At 37.9% G+C, this 23,146-nt stretch overlaps 1 protein-coding gene and 1 pseudogene across 1 annotated transcript; one reads left to right on the top strand and one right to left on the bottom strand.

The window, feature by feature from the left end:
* Positions 1-8,821: 8,821 nt before the first annotated feature.
* LOC147496053 (uncharacterized) lies at positions 8,822-9,847 on the bottom strand. The gene is made up of 2 exons (XM_086568515.1): positions 9,283-9,847; positions 8,822-9,135 (listed from the first exon to the last, which is right to left on the bottom strand). The coding sequence occupies exons 1-2, from the start codon at positions 9,845-9,847 to the stop codon at positions 8,822-8,824; spliced, it is 879 nt and encodes a 292-aa protein (XP_086424641.1).
* Positions 9,848-22,026: 12,179 nt separating this feature from the next.
* Positions 22,027-22,895, top strand: LOC147496052 (uncharacterized; annotated as a pseudogene).
* The last annotated feature ends 251 nt before the right edge of the window (positions 22,896-23,146 follow it).

Raw genomic sequence — 23,146 nt, 5'->3', positions numbered from 1 at the left:
GCAAACGAATGAGTGTAATTTCTGCATCCTCGATTTAATTTTGAATGTGATTAGAGGAGTGGGAAAGAGCATGGGCCTCTTCCGTATTGATCACTAAGATTATGCTCTCATTTAGCCGCCGCTAAATCTGCTCCTATTAAGATCAAATTGCATTCTAATGCAAGTATTTATAAGGAATGCATCCAAGAGACTTGGCGTTGTCTGCAGAGAATAAAGTTGAGTCGAATAATGAAGGCGAAGATATGACATGGTTGGTTGAGGATAATTTCGATAGTCAAACTTCTAATTTAGAGCGAATGATAATCCGCGCAAAACCGGTTTTGCGATCGCGGTTATCGATATCTGTGAAGATATCCGACATAGACAAATTGTAATTGAAATAAGCAAACGAACTTTCGGACGAGAGTTGAAATGCTCGAAAGGAGTCGGAATATATCTTGTCTAACTTGGAGATTATCCACCGTAATCACCAAGCCCAAAAGCCCATTATCAAGACTCAAGATCGAGATGGAAGCACGCGGCGCTTGTTCAGGATAGAGATGCTACGACGTATGCCACTCGTGGATGAGTCCGCCTCACCGAGTCCGAGAGGCATGAGCGCCGTCGCCGCAGGCGGATGGCTCAAGCCATCCTTCACCACGAAACCGATCTCCATCTCGGGGACCATCTTCTTTCACCCTAGGTGTGAACCCATCCAGGTCTGTTATTTCATTGTTTTTATTGTTTTGTTAGTAGAATTTTATTTCAGTAGTTAGATTTAAATATTAAGTTGTTTGTTTTAGATTGCTTGGTTTTCATATTATTTTAATATAATTTATTTTGATCATCTTTTCGTAAGGTTGTCTTGGAGTAAAAAAGTTGAAAATTAGGCCGATATCGGCATATCTATGATTTTTGTAGTGGTAGCATGATATGTAGGAGAGTTTAGAAGTTACTATTCTAAACCAAGTTTAAAAGATACCGGGGTTGTTAGGAAATCAAAACTATGGTTAGTTTCGTTTTCGGGTTTGGTGATTTCTATTTCCCGAAATTGCCTTAAAACAATTTGGCAACTTGCCGATTCGTTTTGGAAACCCGTAACCTATTTAAACTTCCATCATTCTACACTCACAACCCACACTATACCCACAATCATCTCTCACCTTTCACTCCAAGTTTTTTCAGCTTGTTTTTCTTGTAAACTCGTTTGGAACTTACGGCGCCGGCCGCTTAGAGGAGGAGCCGCTACTTTACACTTTTGTCGAATTTTGTTGAGAGCGCCACGCCAAGCAGAGCGTGACTCGCCCTAAAACATCGTAAATCGAAAAACTCAAGAGCGCCAAGCAGAGGCGACCAGCCAAACATCGTAATTCCAAAACCTACGAGCGCGACCCGCCTCTCTATCTGGCCGTGCCTTCTCCTCCCGTTAGCACAGAAATTCGATTTTCCGAGGTTTCTTCCGTGTTTTCGCAGCTGTTCTCTGAGTAGTTTTGAGATGACACCTCCTATAGTGATTCCCGAACAGTCATTTGAAGACTTGATGGGAACCGATACCTATGGAGCATCGTTCATGGCCGGATCGATGCGATTAGGATGGCGGCATCTTCGGTGAGTGATGACGATTCTTTTTTCACCTAAGCTAACTGAATTCTTCTATAATAATATTACTTTTTATTGTACCCAAGAAGGAGAACAAAAATTTTCCCTTGCTATTGATGGCAACGACTATGAAATTGGTAAGCAATTGATAGCTTTGGTTTCGGGTTGCCATTACCTAACCCTATGCACACGGGGATATATGACGGATAACTCATACCTATATGAATATGCCTATTTCCATGAGTATTATGGGGGAGGGTGTTTCAGATCATGGACCAAGACCAATATAACATCGCCGAAAGTAGCCTATCGGTGAATGTAGGCACAATAACCATGTTGTTCATCATGATGAACATTCTAGGAACGCAGCGTTTTACTACCGCCAATAATATCGGTGGTGACGTTTTTTCCTTGCTTTAGCCGGTGGACGTCGGTATGACATTCCCCGAAGTTTTAGTTGCTACTCCAAGCGAGGCCATACCTTGAGGCATAAGTACCTTCTTATATGTCTTGGTTGCCTTGGTTTGCCGCGATTATGCCGCCTACCCATATTCTCGATTACGCATTACGAGATTGGGAAAGGGTCGAAACCATGAGACCCATCAATCGCGATGGTAAGATCATTCCGAGCCATGACTTGGCGGGATGGCAGGTGCAACCACATTTGGTGCCCCTTACACCCCATCGGACCAAATAACACTAGAGAGGTTAGCACTAGTTGATGATGATACGGAAGGCGTGGCAAGTTGTTATGGCATGGCGGGGATCGAAAAGAACCTCATATAGAAGAGGAGGATGACGCAGTAGATGGGGGGTGCAGGTAAGTTTTTAGTTAAGTTAGTGTCCGCTAAGTCCCAAGCAATTTCATTCTGTTAACCCCATAATGGGTGGAACTCTTATAGAGTTCGTCGCTTTTTATATTACTATATTTGTATGTTTTAACCTTGTTTTGTAGATGTTCCGATTTTCACGCTTCAATGGTATTTTTCCTACCCTCTTTATTTAAATGCTTTGAGGACAAAGCATGCTTCTTGTTGGGGGCATAGAAACACGATGTAATTAAGGCATCTGATAGGATATAGATATGTATAATATGCATTTGTTTTCAAGTTAAAAATTTCAAAAATATAAATAAATAAGTTTATGCTATACACTTAGGAATATTGGTATTGTTTTCTTTCTCTATGCTCTTAACAATCTAGAAGTCTCAATGTAGCTTTTTGCATCGAGAATAATTGTTAGAAACTTAGGTTAATATGTAGGTAATAATCTTTGCATCTATCTATAAATATATTACATGAGTATCTATGATTGTTAGCAAGATAAGTTTCAAATCTAGGCTAGAGTACTTATTCTACAAATCCTGTGAGAATATAGCCTAAAAGTCAGATATGAGTTTAAAACATTTGAGAAATGACACAAGGGAGAAGTAAAATCCGGATAGAGAAATCACACGCCCACTTGCTTGATCACTAAACCATATCCTAAGTTTAGAATTTAGGCCTCTTTGGATCGATATAGCCGTAAATTCAAACCTATGAATTATTTTTTCCGCTAAGTAAGCCCCCTCCGAGCCTTTCTTTAGCCTTCCATAAACCAAAATTCCTTTAAAATTTCATTACAAAAACAAAACAAAAAAAAAAAAAAAAAAATCAACCTACCCATTTTAGAATAAGTCCGAGAATAGAATGAGGAAGAAAGAAAAAGAGAAAAACCCGTGTAAACAAAAATTAGTTAGTTGCTTGTGAAATAAAGAAAAGAAGTTTCCATCCAAAGAAAAAGAAAAAAATAGAAATAAATCAAAACTCCAAAAATAGAATAAAGGGAGTCAAAAGCCAAAGAAAAGAAAAAGAAAAATATGGCTAAGGATGGAAACAAAGTGTAGAAGCAAAAGTAAATAACAAGGTTTCTCAAGTTACATAATATGAAGACTCTATTATCTCAGACTTGTCCTTTTGAATATCCATTTCCTTCCTTCTTAACCCATCTCCTAATCCCCGCAATACCTAATAAAGACCTCTAGCTCAATTAGGAATAGGTTAGTGTGATAGTAAGTGGCAGATGTGTTTGATCGACTCCGGCTTCCTTGTTGTCATTGAGATTGTAAGGTAAAGTGTGCCCACTGCACACCTTTGGAGCAAAATAAACTTGAGTGGAAAAATCGAGTGGTTTTGTCTTGACATTTATGTGAGGACCTACTTAAGGACGCTTATTCCGAAGTTTCGAAACGGACGCGCTATTACATTTCATAGTATTACTCATTGTTATATGTTTATTTTAGATGATTGATTATTATGCATATATTAGCGTAGGGTTACATTTGGGTTATTCTTATGTATTTGCTAGGGAGATGTATAGATAGTTGAGACATGAAGGAGAAAACAATAGTTTTATTTCTTAGTCGCCAGAAGAGTATAGATGAAGTTTTGTGAGTACCTTCATTGGAAAACTCTCACGAGGCTATAACTTCGTCCACTAGGGAATTCCTAGTGGTTTAAGGCCTTGTTGCATATGGTCAATGCAATCGCACTCAGTAAACGAGAGTAGTTAGAACTCCATTTTTGGTCACTTATTCTAATTTCTCATCTTTGCTTGAGGACAAGCAAAATCTTTGTTTGGGGGGGTGGTTTGATAAGAGCCCAAAACTGTAGTTTTAACCCCTTAATAATCATCTTTGTTAGACCAATTATGTGAATAATAAGTAAGAGTTAATACCGATTACGTGTTTTTATGCATTTCAGGGCTTCAAAGTCCATTATGTGCGAGAAATGTGCCACTTTAGCGAGATAAAGGAGAAATCCGTGAGAACTTCCGAATGCCATATCTTTGGACTCAGACCTTGGAATTGGGCCTACCTTATGTCAAAACGACCGGCTCGGAAAGAGCTTTCCAATGGTCCAAGCGCTGATCCAATCAGAAGAGCAAAAGTGGACGAAAAGTCTGTGGAAGCCAACTGCAGCTGAAAGGCCTTTTGATTTGAAGAATTGGGTTTTGGGCCTGATTCTCTGGCCCAAAACATGGCTCCAAGCCCATGCACGATTTTTGGATCTGGATGTATTAAAACAAAAGCTTCACTCTTTGTTAATGGTAGCTAGTTAGACCTAAATTAATATATAGAATTCTAGATCTGTTTTTAATTAATTAATTAAGTTTTAGTTCCATTACAATTCTTGTTTTAGATTAAATTCTTGAATCATTGTTCTTGATTGATTAGATAAATAAAATAGTTAGTTTGTTAATTTCGATTTTGTCATTTCCATTCTAGATCTAATTTCAATTCTTGTTCTTATTTCATTCCGGCCCATTAAATTAGATTCATTATTGTTTAATTAAGTAAATCTCCATTTCTTACATTATGTTTAGTTTAGATTCAATGGAAAATGTTAGTTTGATGAATCAAGGCTAAAACCTCCATTAGAGGGGTTGATGAAGCCTTGATGAAAACTTAGTGGTTAGTATAGAATTGGTTGTAGAATCTATTCCACTCTAGAAGGTCGTGTTTCGCCATGAGAATGGGTGGACGACCTCACATGCTAGTTAGTATCCGGTAGAAATGCCATGAACACTAGGGATTAGACTCGAAATTCTTGCCGTGAAAACGTAAGAATCGAGATACGACAATCTATACTAGGTTATTAAGTTGGATTCGAGGTGGATTCAATTCCCCTCTAATTTATTTATCTAGATTCAAACAATCGTATTTCCGTAGCTTCGTAGATTAACTTTAGTTTATATTTTATCTTGTTATTTATTATATCTTAGGATATTTAAATTAACGCGTCTTGTTAGCATAACATTTCGTGAAGCTCTCATTGACTTAAGACTGATTTCTTAGACTTAGAAGACAATCCATGCTAGGGAACTAGGAGTGGAACGAACTTCCTACTCCACTTAATGCAATTCGCATCGAGAGTAGAAGCTTTGATAATTGAGATAGTAAAAAGTCCAGTTTTAGTTTACTTACGTTTTGAATTCATCGTTCATTTCGTAGGTAAATTACTCATTTTACTTTTATCATCTCTCCAAATGAACTGTTTGACTTTGGATGATGGAGTCTGCACAAGCGGACTCGCCTCAACCCACTTTGTGAAATAATCAGTGGCTGCAAGGAGGAATCGGAAATTTCCTGGTGCTTTGGGCAAAGGTCCAACAATATCTAGACCCCATTTAGCAAATGAACAAGAACTCATAACTGGAAACAATTCATTGGCTGGTAGATGGTTTGAGTTCGCATGCATTTGACATTGTACACAAGTTTGACTGTATAACTTAGCTTGTTTCTGCATTCCAGGCCACCAATAACCCTGAGTGAGTGCTCTATGTGCCATACTACGCCCTCCAATATGATTACCGCAAATGCCCTTATGCAACTCTTCTAGAATAAAGTGACCTTGTTCAGATGTAAGGCAACGGAGCAATGGAGATAAATTATGCTTCCTATATAACTGGATCTGTCCTGCCAATGGAAGAATGGAAAACTTGAATGATGTCCGGAGTATGTAATCAGCAAGTTTCTTGTCTTCAGGGAGAGTCTGGTGTTGCAGGTACTCTATGTAAGGAACGCGCCAATCATTCATACTGGGAATATGCTCTACATCTATTAGGGATTGTTGTTGGTCAGGATCTAGTGTTTCATCATGGTCCGGACTGGACATTTCACTGTCAATGTCGTCCCCAGTGATTTCTACTTCCCCGCAAATCCTTTTCTTTGACCGGACTACATAAGAGGCTTGTGCAAAGTACAATACTTGTAGTGCTAAACATTCATCAACATATATTTTTCTGTGGTTGAGAGTGGTGAAGTCGATGTTTGGTTGCTCCTGATATTCAACTTGTATCGTCCGTGCTTCCTTGCAATTTGTAGCTGCTGAAAGATAAGCTAAAGCATCTGCATGCCTCACATCATGTCTTGATTTCTTTGTGATAGATACAAATCTTAATCTTCTTGCTAAAGAATGAATAACATCTAGATACGCGGACATTCTTTCATCCTTAGCTATATATATACCTCCAAATTGGTTGGTGATTAATTTGGAGTCTGTGAAAATGGCAATATCAGTCGCCCCCAAATCAATAGCTATCTTCATACCAAAAATTGTTGCTTCATATTCTGCTTCATTGTTGGACGCTTTAAATCCCAGCCTAACAGATTTTTCTATCTGTAAACCATCAGGACAAATAAGTACACATCCAATTTCGGATCCTGATTGATTTCGAGAACCGTCAGTGTAGATTTTCCAAGAAATATGCTTCGAGGATGGGTTTTCGCTCCCGAGAGATGTTTCTTCAGTTTGAGTTGTGGCTGCAACTCTGTTTGGCTGGTCCGGAATGATAGCAAAAGAAACATCATCGACTGGAAAGTCTGCAATTAAGGATGCCAGAGCATGTCCTTTTTCTGCACGACGTGGTTCATATATGATCTCATATGCACTAAGATAAGACGCGGAGTAGGCAAGTCCGCCAGGTAATCTGAGCATTAGCTAGAGCTTTTCGAAGAAGGTACTCTGTATGAACCCGGATGGTCCTACCCTGAAAATAAGGTTTCAGTCGTCTAGCAGCATGTACTAAAGCTAATGCTATTTTCTCAATATTACTGTATCGAGATTCTGGACCTGTTAAAGTCTTACTTATAAAAAAAATTGGCCTCTCTTCCGGACTTTCAACGAAAAGCACTGCGCTTACTACAATACCAGTTTTAGGACTTACCAATACTGACGGTGAGGAAAGATAAGTTTTAAGGCTATCAAAAGCTCTTTGGCACTCAGAAGTCCAAGTGGAGTTTGATTTAATCATATTGAAAAATGGACAACACTTATTTGAGAATTTAGAAATAAATCTCATTAAGGCTGCCAACCGTCCAGTAAGTCTTTGAATCTCCTTTTTGTTTTTTGGAGTCGGCATGTCTAGTATGGCCCTTATCTGATCAGGGTTAGCTTCAATGCCTCTATGGGTCATAAGATAACCCAAAAATTTCCCAGAGGAAACTCCAAAAGAACATTTTGCTGGATTCAATTTGAGATTGAATTTTATTACCCTATCAAAGGTTGTCTGAAGATCTCGAAGATGATCACTTGTTAACCATGACTTAGTGACCATGTCATCAATATATATTTCCACAGTATCACCTATTAGCATTGTCACCAAATACGGGTTTAAAACGCGTTTAAAACCCGAGATATTGCCAAGGCGTCGGGTTCCAGTTTAAAACCCGGGTTTTTCAACAAAATGCGTTTTAAACGTTTTAAACCCGTTTTAAACGATTTAAACCCGTTTTAAACGTTTAAAACCCGAGATTTTGAAAATCTCCCGTTTAAAACTTTTTTTTTTTTTTTAAAAAAAAGAAAATGCTAGAAAAGAAAAGGGTTTTGGAGTTTACCTTTTTGAAGAGTGGGCGTTAGATTGACTTATTGAGACCGTTCTATTTTGCTTTAGACTATTAATAATTAATTAAAAATTTTAAAGTTATTAACTTATTTGTAGTACTTAATTATGCCATTATGGTTGGTAATTAGTAGTATCTTATTTTGAATAGTGTTTTGGCACTGAATCTAAAACTTCTAGTATTTGGATGAGTAATGATAATTTGATACTTTCATGTATTTGAATTTTCTTTCATTTGTATTATTATTATTTTTATTTTATGTGTCTATTTTTTTTCCCACTTTTATAGAAAATCAAACTCCTTATCTATTATATTATTTATCATCGGTTTTTACCGTTTCTTTTACGTATTATACGTTTTAAACCCGTTTTACCGTTTTTAATGCCCCACGTTTTTTTACGTTTTTTTTTCCGTTTTTTTCCCGAGACGTTCCGTTTAAAACACGAACTAAGTTTTTTTCAAGTATACCGTTTTAAACCCGTACCGTACTTGGTGACAATGCCTATTAGGCCTTCAAAGATTGTGTTGCCTAATTTCTGAAAAGTGGCTGAGGCATTTTTAAGGCCAAAAGGCATGACTGTAAAACAATAAATGCCTATATCTGTTATAAAGGATGTATGTTCTTGGTCCGGACCATACAAAAGTATTTGGTAAAAACCTGAAGAAGCATCCATGAATGAAATTCTCTGATATCTTGAAGTAGCATCAACTAAATCATTTATCTTAGGTAAAGGGTAAGGATTAAGTGGGCAAACTTCATTAAGTTTAATGAAATCTATACACATTCTTAATTTGTCATTCTTCTTGGTAACTACAACTATGTTTGATAACCATTTAGGATATTCTACTGGTCGAATAAACTTAGCCTTTCAGTAAACGACTAACCTCTTCATTGACTTTCAGCCTTTTATCAGGTGCCATGCGCCTTGGTCTTTGCCTGACATGTTTTGCTGTATGATCCACATCAAGATGATGACATGCTATGTCTGGACTGATGCCAGTCATACCATCTATGCTCCATGCAAAAGCTGTGCTATTTTTCTTTAACAATTCTGTCATGTCTCTTTTCTTAACTTCGGAAAGCTTAGTTGATATGAAAGTGGTATGTTCCGGACTCATTCCAATCTGAACTTCCTCAAGTTTATCAACAGTAGGAAGGTCCTTTTGTTTCTCGCCTGAAATGGATGTGGAGCCATACTGTAATTGCTACTTCTGTGGAGTGTCCTGAATGACTCTATTGGCATGAATTCCGGAAGGTTTGTAGTCAGCTAGTGCTTTGTCATGACATCTGTGGGATTCCATCTAATCACTCCGGATTTTACAGATTCCTTGACTACATGGAAACTTGACTGCCTGGTGAAAAGTAGATATAACTGCCTGCATCTGATGGATCCAATCTCTACCCAGAATTGCATTATATGGAGAGTGGCAATTCATGAGCAAAAAATTGATTTCAGCCCACTTGTTTCCGACTGTTACTGGTAGACGTACAGCTCCTATCGGAATAGTTGCTAATCCATCAAACCCAACAATAGGGTTTTCTTCCGAAATGATAAGCTCCTGTGGCAACTTCATTTCTATATAAGCTCTAGAAAATAACACACTTACAGAGCTTCCAGTATCTAGCATAATTTTTTGAACCCTCCACATTCCAATGAATGCTGATATCATAACATCATCATAATGTGGCTGAAATACTCCATATAAGTCACGATCACTGAAGGATAAGGATTCAGGTTCATATATTTCTGCGTTGTCACCTTTAAGAAAATCAATGCCGTTGACTCCGTTCCAGTCCATTAGAAAATTGAATTTTTGTTTTTTCTCAAACTTCTGATGATTATTTGAAATGAAATCTAGACGGGCATGTCCAGCCCTGATGACCATATGTTCGGCAAACTTCACTTGTGCTGCTTTCTATATGAATTCATCCAACTTCTTGTCATCAACTAAGCCCTGAATAGCACTCCAAAGAATTCTGCAATCGTCAGTAGTATAGCCAAAATCATCATGAAATTTGCATCGTTTGGATTTATCTCTGATGTTGGCTGTATCTTCAGGTAATGGCCTTGGCTTATAAAGAAGATTTCGCCCTTTTATTCTTTCGTAAACTTCAGAAAGTTTCATCGACAAAGGAGTGAAAATCTTTTCCTCTTTATTTGGCAGAGTTCTGTCCGGACTGGAAGTTGTTCTGCTTGTTTTTGTCCTGTCCTTTATAGTTGCTGGAGTTCCGTCCGGACTCTTTTTTGTTTTTCTGAAGATTTTCTTCTCGAAGCTGCCTAGCTTTGAGATCATCCTCAACTCGTGCAAACTCTTCAGCACGATCAAACAGCTCGGACTTGAAGAAAGGCGGCTGTCTAGTGAGCGAATTGTATAGACCACTACGATCATATCCTATGGCATCTTTGAAAGCTTGGATGATAAACTGGTCAAAGGGAGGATCAGTAACATTGAGTAAAGTTTGAAACCTTTTGCGAAAATCCCTGATAGATTCTCCAAAAAATTTTGTGAGATTAAATAAGGCAGCAGAATCCTGTTTAATCTCGCAGTTATACTGATAGTGATCAACAAACTTCTTAGCTAATTCTGGGAAGTTTCTAATTGATTTGGAAGTAAGAGAGTTGAACCATACTAAAGCATCACCTTTGAGAGTGGCTAGAAACAACTTACAAAGTAGTGCATCATCATTTTCCATAACCATTTGTGACCTGTAGTAAAACAGATGAGTGTATGGATCTCCATTCTCTTCATCATACATTTCGAAGTCGGGCTTCTTGAAGTTCGTAGGCTTAACGATAGTTCCGAATATAATTTGAAAATGGATAATGTTGAAAACCCATTACGGCTAAGTCTCTGATTTGGTCATTGCGAGTACTTCTTCCTCTGATTGCTCTTGCTACAATATCTTCGACAGTCCTTCGATCGAGTCCAGCATTACTTTCTTCCGGGAAATCATGTCGGTGTGAATGAGTAGGCCGATATCTGTGAGCATATGGGGGAGGAGTCAGAACTCGATGTCGATGACCGCGTGAATCAAAATTTACCCGTCCGGAATGACGGGATGGGGAGTAGTCAGGAGTCCGGGCTCCATGTCCGGAATCTGTCCTTCTGGTTGAATGATGATCATGAGTCCGGACTCCATGTCCGGACTTTGTCCTTCTGGGTGAATGATGATCATGAGTCCAGACTCCATGTCCGGACTCTGTCCTTCTGGTATTATAGCGAGATTCCAAACCAGCTAGTCTGTCCCATACATTGGATTGTGCTGGAGGAACTGGTTCTCGCCTATCATCAGTAGCATTTCGATGCCTTCGCGGTGCTGATGAATGTTGTTCAGAACTATCTGGAGAGGGAATTCTAGGCCTTTTCCCCCTAGCATTCCGGAGTCTTTCATTCTCTGCAGTAAGCCTCAGGATTTCTGATTGGAGTTCATCCGGATTAGGTTGAACTTGTTACAGATGGAGTGAAGATTCCAGAACATCCTCGACAACATTTTGTGGGATGTTACTGGCGTGTGTTGCATTGACAGGAATCATTCTACGCTGAGTAGATCGTTGGGAGACTACAGGATGTTGTTGGCCATTTTGGCCATTGGTTTGTGATCTGGTTTGTGCTCTTCCCATTGGTGTGGATTTGAAAAGCACAGACGGCGCCAAATGTTTGGACTAGAAATTCCCAAACACAGTTAGGGTTGTGAAGAGTGGATTGATTGATGAAGGAAATGAGACTGAACCTTAGAAGGCTGCCTACGTACCCCAGTCCGGAAACAGGGATCAAGTCTCAGCAGTTTTTGCTTGCGTAGTTCTGAAAGTGAGAGCAGACTCTTATAAGAAAGATCCGGATTCCAAGATCCGGATCCCACTCTAACCCCCAAATCTTTGAAGATTTTGGTTTATCTTCTTTTTTCCTTCTCTGTCCCTGTTGACCAGACTGTGCCTGTTTTCTCTTTAAACCTTTGCCAGATGCACCTGTAAATATTTGGATCTGGACCTAGTCCGGAATCATGTTGGGTTGAATCTAGAATGTTGGGCCAGAGTCCGGAAAGGTGATGGGCCGGATCCGAGTCTGGGAACACACCGAAGGTGAGGCCCAAACATATAGGATCACTTAATGGATCACCAATTTGATTGTATAGTCTGCAACTTGAAGAGAATGGTGTTCTAGAAGGTTTAGCTTGAAGCATCTTGGCCTTTGTCAGAAGGTCATATGTGATGTATTTAGTCTGAGACATGAATAGACCTTTAGAATTTCTCTTCACTTCCAAACCCAAGAAATAATGAATGGATCCAAGATCCTTCTTTACAAATTTAGTACTCAGTTATGTAATAATGCTTTTATACACTTTAAAAAGTTCCTCATACCAGGAAGGAGGGGTCTTACATCCCATTGAAACTGAATAGCTATAGAAAGTATAAGTCTTATGGTGGTTGACTTGGCAACTAGACTGAAGGTTTCAAGATAATCTAATCCATGAATTTGATTGAATCCTTTGGCAACAAGTCTGGCTTTGAATTTGTCTATAAAACCATCAGCTTTTTGTTTAAGTCTAAACACCCACTTATTATCAACAAGATTTTGATTTGGAGAGTAAGGAATTATTATTATTTATTTATTTAAAAAAAAAAATTGCATGCAAGTAGGATGTTTTCTTAATGATATACTATAAAGAATACAACTCTGACAAGATGGGAATACAACAGACTCTAAGAACATAATTCCTAATCAAATATGTAGTAAGTCCGGTGAGGACATTCTAATGACTTAATGAAATTAAGGAGGTCTATTGGGACTCCAAAAGAAAACTCCTTTATTCAAAGTTGATCCATGTTTTGCTGCCGCATCCGCTCCAAAATTAGTTTCTCTAAGTGTATGTGAAATTTTCCAATTGATAAAATTCGAGACTCTAATACCATCTTGCTCTCAACCACCATGGAACTTCACCTCCTTTAAATGCAAGAATTACAGTCATTGAGTCACTCTCAATCTAGATTTTGTGCCATCCTTTATCCACGGCAGTTTTAGAAGCCAAAACCACTGCCAAGCTTTCTGCCTCATAGTTTGTAATAACTCCTAGTCTTTGCACTAAGAGACCCAGAATTTCCACCTTGTAGTTTCTGAAGATAATTCCCGCACCTCCATTGCCTGGGTTTCCTAAGGCCGGCCCATCTGTGTTGGCCTTAACTTCACCAAGGTCAGGTGGGATCCATGACATTTATCTGATTTTAATAAGAGCATTGAATTCACTCACCATTGCTGCTCTCCAATTAGGATCTTTGATAGCTTGAGTGTAACAAGTAGGTGTGGGTGGTGTAGAAGAAAGGCTAGCATGAAGGGCATGAGGAATAGGATGTTTTACTGTGATGTGTTCTTTTGGTTTGAATATGCCACTTTTTTATCTTGTTTGCATTGAATGAGACATGATGGAAGTAGGTGATGTAGTAGAACAGGATTGAGTTTCTTTAGATGGAAAGTCAACAGGATTTAGTGTGACAGAATCAATAGAAGAAATGATAGAATCAGTATCATTAGGAATAGTACAGAAGGAAGAAGTTGAATTCCTCAGATGACATGCAAGATGAAGAAGGTGAAGTTTTCAAAAGGAAAGTCATGTTCATTGAACAAAACATGTCTTGACATGTAGATTCTTCCAGTAGAAAGATCTAGGCATTTGCATCCTTTTTATTTAAACTGTATCCAAGAAAAATGCAAGGTTTTGACCTTAGTTCAAGTTTGTTGGTAGTGTAAGGTTTTAACCAAGGGCCTACAGCCAAAAACTTTAAGAGACAAGTAAGAAGGTTATCTGTTGTATAACATCTGCCATGGAGAATTATGAAGAAGAATGGAAAATGGAAGTCTGTTAATAAGATAAACACAAGTGGAAAACAGCTCAACCCAGTATATAGGTGGAATGAATGACATTAAAGTTCTAGCCATGCATGTCAAGAATGTATTTGTGTTTTCTCTCCACAACAACATTTTGCTCTGGTGTGTGAGGACATGTAAACTGATGACTAATACCATTTTTTATTAAGAAATTTTCAAAAACAGTGCTTATGAACTCTCCTCCATTGTCAGTTCTAATGCATCAAATTTTGTGATTCAAAAGAGTTTCAACAAGAGAAGTATATGCTTGAAACACAGTATAAAATTCAGATTTAGCAGACAAAGGATAAAACCGGCCAACAATATCTAGTATAGTCATCCACTATACTAACATAAAATCTATAACCATTGACAGAGTACATAGGAGAAGGTCCCCACAAATCAATATGTAACAACTGTAAAAGAGCAATTGATTTACATGTAGAAGTTACAAAAGGTAACTTCAAACTTTTGCCTAAAACACAATTAGAACAAAATATTGACTTGGGAGAGCCTTGAACAGAAATGCTCTTTGATGCAAGAAGTTTATTGATGACAGCAGAAGAAGGATGACCTAATCTGGAGTGCCAAGTTGATGCAGAAACTTTGACGAAAATGAAAGTTGTTGGAGGAGAAGTAGTGGAGTTGGCAGTGAGATGAATGGGATAAACACCATTTTCAGTTTGGCCTTGGTAAAGCATCCTCCCCAAATCCCCAATGCAATATCCTTGACATAAAATGCATTGGGAGTGAAAATGAGAACACAATGATTATCACTAACAAACTTGTGAACGCTAAGAAGATTGTGTGTGACACGTGGAACATGAAGTATATCATTCCCATTTGAAAAACATGAGATGATGTAGGAGATTTAAATGAAGTGGAACCAGTATTAAGTATAGACAAACCTTGTCCATTGCCCACCATGACCTTGTCATTTCCTTTATAGTCTGTGTGTAGAGAAAGATTTGATAGGGTCTGAAGTAAGGTGATTTGTTGCTCCTGTATCCGCATACCAGAAAGAGTCTTTTGGTGAAGGAGCACCATTAGAAGATGAACCATAAGACTGATAGCCATTGTACTGTGAATCATAAGATTGAGGCCCATTATAATGTGAACCGGAAGACTAAGGGCCATTATAATGTGAACCAGAAGACTGAGGGCCATTGTACTGAGAATCACTGCAATCATTCAAACTAGCAAGCATTGCTAGTTTATTGGGTGGGATTCTCCTTACAAATGAATGATTCATTCTGTTGTGGCAATCTATAGCCAGGTGACCAAATTTGTTACAAATCTGACACTGGGGCCTTGGATTAAAAGAGCTGGAATTGCCACTGTTGTAAGAGGTAGTGCCACTGTTGTAACCCGCAGAACCAGTACCATAGGAAGTTTTGTATCCATTGTTATTATAATTTCCCCTTCCTCTGTTGCTGTAATATCCTCTGCCATTTCCTCTATTATTTCGGTCATTTACTCTTTGATTACTTCCATTGCCTCTACCATAGTTATTTTCTTTGAAAGCTGCAAATGCTTGAACTTGTTCTGTACGTGTTTACTGCATTCCTTTCTTCAAAAGACAGTTCTTCACTGAGAATGAGACTATGCAACTCATCAATAGACATTGGATCATTTTGAGATCTAGTTCTTATAGAGGTACTAAATGGACCATATTCAGTAGGCAATCCTCTCAATGTGTGATACAGAATATCCGAATCACCAAGTGGAGCTCCAGCAGTCGCAAGACTATCAGCAATTATTTTAATTCTTTGAAGATATTCTGCTATAGTGGAATTTCCTTTAATAAGCAGACTTTGTAAACGAGACTTCAACTGAATGATATGAGTAGTAGAGATTGTAGATAACCTCTTCTCAAGTGCTAACCACAACTGCCTAGAACTAGATGACCCAACTACATAGGGTAACAAGTCATTTGACAGAGTTGAATTTAACCAAATAAGGATCATCTGATCTTTCTTGAGCCATGAAACATAAACAGGATTGTGATGAGTTGTAGATGATTCCAGTTACATTAAAAGTGATAAAAACCGGTATAAACAGTTGCTTCCACATTAAGTAATTCTCCTTGCTGAGCTTGATGAGAAATGTTTGGAAATGAAAACGAGGTATTGCCTAGGGGAACAACCATTGGAAGAGCATTATATTTGGATTGTAACCATGAATGAATCCATGATTAAGACTTTGATTAGAATCTTGATTCATTGTATTGTTGAGTACTTGAGCGTATGATTGTGTTCGATCTCTGGCATAAGAATCCAACTGATTTCCAGCAACTGTCTTGTTATTCAATGAATTTGATGGAACCATAATCTTGAAAAATTGGGTACCTTCGAGTTTCAAGTTTGAAATTTAGCAATGCAAGAGATATGATGTTTGTTCTTAACAAAGGTCCGTGGAAAGCCTTTTGTTCAAGTTAAGGTTGATTGGAGAAGAAGAAGTTGACTGATAGTCAAAGCAAGGTCGATTCTAGTGTGAAATAAAAGTCAACGGGTTTAAAGCCCACATGTGAGGTGCGTACTTTGCCATGTGTCAAAATACTTGGACACATAATCAGATACACTAACGGACACATAACAAGTACCCAAAAATGCAATATATATGGTACTCTATTTTGCAATAAAATTTGTATGGTACCGTACATGTAAAAGACATTCAAGCCGTGACAACCCCAGTCAGGAAATTTATTATTACTCTCAAATGAGCAAAAGTCTGCAAACCAAACACACAAGGTGGGCTAGAAATCAGGTCTCTCAAGGAGTTGAATCTGTCACTCCTCATGAAACTAGCCTGGCAACTTCTAACTATAGATAACTCTTGGTCCAGGTACATGGAATAAAAGTATAAAATGAAAAATGGCAAATGGCTTGTCTATTATAAATGTTCTTCCATCTGGGCTGGGATTTAGTGGGCTTTGGAATCTATGAGAAACCACCTTTCTTGGGCAATTGGAAATGGTACTTCAGTGGACATGTGGCGTGATGCTTGGGCTGGGCCTAGTTCGGTTTCTGATTTGCTTCCACACACCAACTGGAGAAATTTCAAATCCAGAGTTAGTGACTTGATACTGAATAACCAGTGGGACTTTCCTACTAAAACTCTTCAGTTCTTTGACATGCTCGGCATACATGCAACTTCTCTCTCTACCACCACCTTGTGCTGAGTTTGATAATTGCCGCATTTGGAAGCCTGAGGAAGGCAAGTTCACTGTTCTCTCAGCTTATGACATCATAAGAGAAAAGGGGAATGTTGTCTTGTGGCATCACATCATCTAGAACAATTATATCCACCCCAAAACTGCTGGAATGCTGGCTTGGAAGATTTTACAACAAATCATTCCAACAGACGACAAAGTTACAAGTAAAGGTATTCAATTGACCTCTCACTGTAACAGATGCAAGGAAGATGAAGAAAGTTTTGATCATCTATTCTGGAACTGCCCAAACTCTTAGGCTCTTTGGGAATAGATTAAAAACTTATTCCAGTTGAACGCAATCTCAGTTAGTGGAAACGTCGACATGAAGGAAATTATGAAAGCGGCGAATCAAGCAAGCCCACTGATCAAAGAATTGTGGATAGCAGCAGTCTTGAGTTTGATATATGGTAGCAATATGGAAGATGAGAAACTCGCAGAGGTACAAGGATTCAAACTTCAACCATCGCTACATTAGAAAGCTGGTCTAGCAAGGTATTCATACGTCTAGTAGACTCTCCAAGAGCTTCATGTTCAATTATGTCAATGAATTGGCAATTCTGCACTCACTGGAGATTGAATGCAAGCCCAAACTGATAAAAGAAATTCAACAAGTCAACTGGTATCCACCAAAGGAATGAAGGAGTAGTTAAGATCAATTGTAATGGTAGCTCTTTCGGTAATCCTGGTCGTGGGGAAGTGGGTCTTACTTTCAGAGACAATCATTGCCACCTGCTCGGCATATTTGTCCAAGGACTGGGGATAGTTACTAACTGTGATGTGGAGTGTTATGCACTAACTTTGGCAGTGGAATGTGCGGCAACAAGAAATTGGACAAGAGTTTGGCTAGAAATAGATTCACACTCAATTGTATTAGCCTTCTCCCATGGCCATATTCCCTGGATACTAAAATCGAGGTGGGTTAGAGCTACTGCTGCACTCACCTACTATAGGATATCTCATACCTAGAGGGAAGCTAGGGGCTATTTGTTTTTTTGTGTTAAGTTATAAGAGGGTCTTATAAGACCATGTGTTATAAGAGGGTCTTATAAGATGGTCTTATAAAGTGGTTTGTTTTTTATTTTAAGTTCCTCTTATAAGCACTTGTAAAAATAGAAAAAACAAATACATGACATCTTATAGATGGTTATTTGACAAATATAACCCTACTTTACATCACATTTAACTTAAATATATTAATTTGAAACAAACGTATAGTTTGATTTTCGGTTTCAAATCAATTTTAATAATTAGAATATCGATTTTAGAAAACTACCTTAATTGGCAGTGGTGGTGGTAGTGGAGGTGATGATATTGGTTTTAATAGCACGGTGACGGTGGTGGTAGTAGAAGTGGTGGATGTCTTAATAGCACGGTGGTGGTGGTGGTGATAATCTTAATAGTACGGTGGTGGTGGTAGTAGAGGTGATGATATTGGTCTTAATAGTACGGTGTTGGTGTTGGTGGTGGTGATGATAGTTTTAATAGTATGGTGGTAGTGGTGGTGGAGGTAATGATGGTGGTGGTGATGGTGGTGGTAGTGGTGGTGGTGATGGTGGTGGTAGTAGTGGCAGCAGTGGTGGTGGTGGTGGTGGTAGTCGGTGGTGGTTAGGGTAATGGAGTTATTTGGAAAATAAGATAATGAAAAGGGAAGAAGAGAGAAATGAGGCTAGAGGTATATGGACGGGGGTGTTTGTGTCATTTTTCGAGTTATAAGACTTATAGAATTGAAGTAGATCCAATTTTGGTACTTATATAATTGGAGCCTCTTATAAGACATTTTAGTAGAATGCCTCTTAAAGAAAAGAAAAACAAACAAAAAAAATGTCCAAAATCACTGGGCCACATCTTATAAGAGGTTATAAGACCTCAATGTCTTATAAGAGGCAAAAACAAATGGCCCCTAAGCCAACTTCAGTGCGGATGCTGCTGCAAAGCATGGAGCCAATTTAGATCAGGATGATTTTGTGTGGAGCGATGAAAGACCAACATTTGTTACAAAATTGGAAAATCCGGATCAGTTATACTTTAGATTTTCCTAGAGTGCAGTAATATCCCCTTTTATTTTTTATGGTGGAAACCTTATTAGGTAACTTTATATTTATATTAATATTAATATATTCACATCTTGTCTGGAAAAAATAAAAATAAAAAATACATTCAAGTTCGGTACCCAAAAGCCAAAACGATAATTTTTTCTTTCTGATATGAAGGACAAATAGATAATGGACACAATAACTCTCAACCCCACAACCTCAACGCTGTAAGGTTCTAAATACAGCACATGACTTGCATTTTAACAAAAGAAATACTATGAATGAGGAATAAGAGAAAAGGGAGTTATTGTTGGTAGGCGGATAGTCAGTTTTCATCCTAAATAACGACTTTGCCTTGCCACAGCAGGGTCAGATTTTATTTTCCTTTGTTCATATTATTGAATTGTAAATTGTCATTACCTCTATTTTTGGGTTTGAAGCACTCTTTGTAGTGCAATGAAGTATGAAGTGAGAAGATAATTATTGATAAACAGGAAAGTAAAGAAATAAAAAATGAGAGGTAATGAGGTGGTTAGGTAGAAATGGTAATACTCTCATCTCCTAATTATTGTCTTAGGCTTTCTTGCTTGAATAATTCGGTCGTCGTAGGGAGTTGGTTGTTGTCAAAGGTAGGTGAAGCCAAGTGTCCAAGTCTCCAAGAAGATCCACCATTATAGACTTCAAGCTTAAGGACGGGAAGAACATGAAAAATATGATTGAAAGATGCAACAATAAGCTTTGCTAGATAAAGCCGCAGAAGAGAAGGTAGGTGAAGCAGTGGGCGAAAATGCAAATTGTCATAGGAATGAGTGGGGTGAGGCAAAAGTATATACGTATATTCAATATTAATTGCAGCCAGCGCCGGCCCTGATGCAAAGCGAGCCAAGCCGCCGCTTTGGGCCACCAAGTCAGTATCAAATTTAAGGGCCACATTATACTCGCCCACAAAAGCCCACAAAAGGGAAGTTTATTACGTTTCTCAAAAAGCCACCTACGGAAAAAAAAAAAAACCCAAGTCGCTGTTCGCCTGTTCCAAAACCAAACTTCTACCCAAAAAATAATAAAAAAAAAGATAAACTCAAGTCGCTGTTTGTCTGTTCAAGAAGTAAAGACGTAAAAGTACAAAACTCTACTCACTCTAAATTTGGTTTTGGTATTAAATATTTAGATAATTAGATTGGAGTGTTTGTTGTTTTACAATCATGCCTCCTAGAATTAGAATGCATGCATCTGGTAGTAGCAAAAAAAAAAAAAAAACAAAAACGAACAACTTATTCAATCTCAAACAGAGCTATTCATAAGTATTTTTTCTAGTGGCAAAGAAAAAGATAGTTTCGATGAAGATTTAGTGAATGAAGAACATGAAAATTTGATGGATGCACCACATGAAGATTTGGTAGATGAGGAACATACAATTGCCAATGATAATGAGGATCATATGATGAATGACACACATGAAGACTTGGTAGTCAAGACAATGAAAATTTGGTGGTCGCAAAACAATGAAGATTTGGTGGATGAAGATGATGAGGATTTCGTTGATGAAGAACTTAATCAACAAACAAATGTGGTGACTTATTTGGGCCAAGAAACATTGATGACCCATGAAATGGGATAAAATGGATCAAAATTACGAGATTTATTAGTGGAAAGAGGCCCAAAAAAGAGATAACACCGTCGATTTTCCTAAAGATGATCTTGGTAGGCATTTTTCTTCTACTCATTATGTTCGACACTTATCAAATGGAGAGAAGCAAGATAGAAGATGGCTTGTATATTCCAATGCTTTGGATAGGGTATTTTGCTTTTGTTGCAAGTTGTTTAAGCACGACGGAAACAATATTCAGATGGCAAATAATGGATTTAAAAATTGGAGGAATCTTTTACAGAGGCTTAAAAGTCATGAAAAAAGTAGTAGGCACATCAGTTGTATGAGCAGTTGGATTGAATTAGAGATAAGATTGAAAAAGAATGAAACGATTGATAAACGTGTGCAAGAACAGATCAATAAAGAGAAAGAACGTTGGGGTCACATATTACTGAGGATATTCTCTGTTGTGAAAGCTCTTGCTAGAAATAATTTAGCATTTCGTGGGACAAAAGAGAAGATTTATTAAGAGAACAATGGTATTTTCTTAGGCATAATTCAGATGATTGCCGAATTTGATCCTCAGAATGCAAGAACATATTCGGGCGCGATCAAAAAAAAATAAATTCATTACCGTTATCTCACCACAAGATACGAGAATGAGTTAATACATTTGCTAGCGAGGAGACCAAAAGTATCATTGTAAAGAAGATCCAAGAAGCAAAATATTTTTCTGTGATACTTGATTGCACCCCAGATATAAGCCATGAAGAACAAATGTCAATTGTTATACGGTGTGTTGATGTTTCTACAAGTCCGATAAAGGTAAAAGAATTCTTTTTAGGATTTCTCTGTGTGGACGACACTTGGATTGGGACTTTTTAACACACTCAAAGATGCACCGAACTCTTGCCTAGAAATCGGTGATATAAGAGGACAAGGATATGATAATGGATCTAACATGAAAGGGAAACACAAAGGTGTGCAAAAGAGGTTGCTTGAAATAAATCCAAGAGCAATGTACACGCCTTGTGGTTGCCACAGTCTCAACCTTGCTCTATGTGATATGGCTAACTCTTGTTCTAAAGTTGTCTCTTTTTTTGGAGTGGTACAACGCATATATTCATTGTTTTCTTCTTCTACAAAGCGGTGGAAGGTCTTCAAAGATCATGCAAAATACAAAGAAAAGAAAGGTAAGAAAGGTCTAAGTGTTAAGTTATTGTCTCAAACTCACTGGGAAAGTCGTGTGGCAAGTGTTAAAGCAATAAGGGCAAGTGTCAAGCGCCAAAGATAAAGGGTGCTTTAATTTTCTTGGCAGATGCTAATGATGACCCTAAAACAAAGAGTAAAGCTGAGTCCCTAGTAACACATGAGATGGAATTTTGAGTTCTTGCTTGGTATGGTTATCTGGCATCATTTGTTATTTGCTGTGAACTCTGTTAGTAAAACAATGCAAGCTGAAGATATGCACATTGATGTTGCCATAGATCAATTGAAGGGACTTATTTCTGCATTTGAAAAGTATAGAGAAGCTGGATTTGAGGAGGCCAAGGCTGAAGCTAAAGATGTTGCAACTTCTATGCAAATTGAACCTATTTTCCGTGGAGAAGTTTATTATTCGTAGAAAGAGGCAGGTTTGATGAAAATGTTGTCGAGGAGGCCACTATCATCGGTGAGGAATCTTTTAGAGTCCATTATTTTGTATTTATTTTGGACCAAGCTCTTTCCTCATTGAGAAGCAGGTTTGAACAATTCCAAGTATATGAAGGATTATTTGGGTTTTTATTTAATGTGGAAAAGTTAAACTCTGTAGATGTTAACATTTTGAAGGTTTCTTGTAAGCACCTTGAAGTGTTTCTAAAACACGAAGATGTTTATGATATTGATGGAGAAGATTTATTTTAAGAATTAAGAATCTTAAGAGAAATTTTGCCGAAGGAGACAAAGAAGGCGATTGATGTGGTGAATTATTTGAGATTAAGAGATCATTGTTTTCCAAATGCTTGGGTTGCTTATAGGATATTATTGACTATACCTGTTACAGTTGTTTTCGGTGAAAGAAGTTTTTCCAAGTTAAAGTTGATCAAGTCTTATCTTCGCTCGACCATGTCACAAGAAAGATTGAATGGATTAGCGATGTTATCTATTGAAAAAATTGTTGTTGAAAAGGCTGACTATTCAAGTGTAATTAATGAATTTGCATCTAAAAATGCGAGAAGAATGATTTTTAAGTTATAGGTTTTCTTTTTGCCCCTCTCCCGGATTATATTGGCAGATTAAAGTTGAATAATATAAGTATTTTGTTTTGTCTTGTTGTTTTTTTTAATGCATATAGGGCCACATTTTAGTGCATCGCTTTGGGCCACGAAAATGTCAGGGCCGGCACTGATTGCAGCATATCAACTAGAGTATTTAGTCCAAGTATGTCAACACAAAATCACAAATCAAAGTCTAAAGCATTTTAGAGGCATCCATTCAAAGAGACCCTT

The sequence above is a fragment of the Coptis chinensis genome, chromosome 6 (assembly GCF_015680905.1).
Source record: "Coptis chinensis isolate HL-2020 chromosome 6, ASM1568090v1, whole genome shotgun sequence".
Lineage (NCBI taxonomy): Eukaryota > Viridiplantae > Streptophyta > Magnoliopsida > Ranunculales > Ranunculaceae > Coptis > Coptis chinensis.
This window is presented reverse-complemented; position numbering and strand designations above follow the sequence as displayed.

Bases quoted from the DNA above. Each gene is read 5' to 3' on its own strand.
- LOC147496053 (XM_086568515.1), bottom strand. From the start codon at position 9,847: ATGGTCATCAGGGCTGGACATGCCCGTCTAGATTTCATTTCAAATAAT. The intron at 9,136-9,282 runs GTAAAATCCGGA...CATCCATTTCAG, and splicing joins TCCATGTAGTCAAGGAATCT to GCGAGAAACAAAAGGACCTT.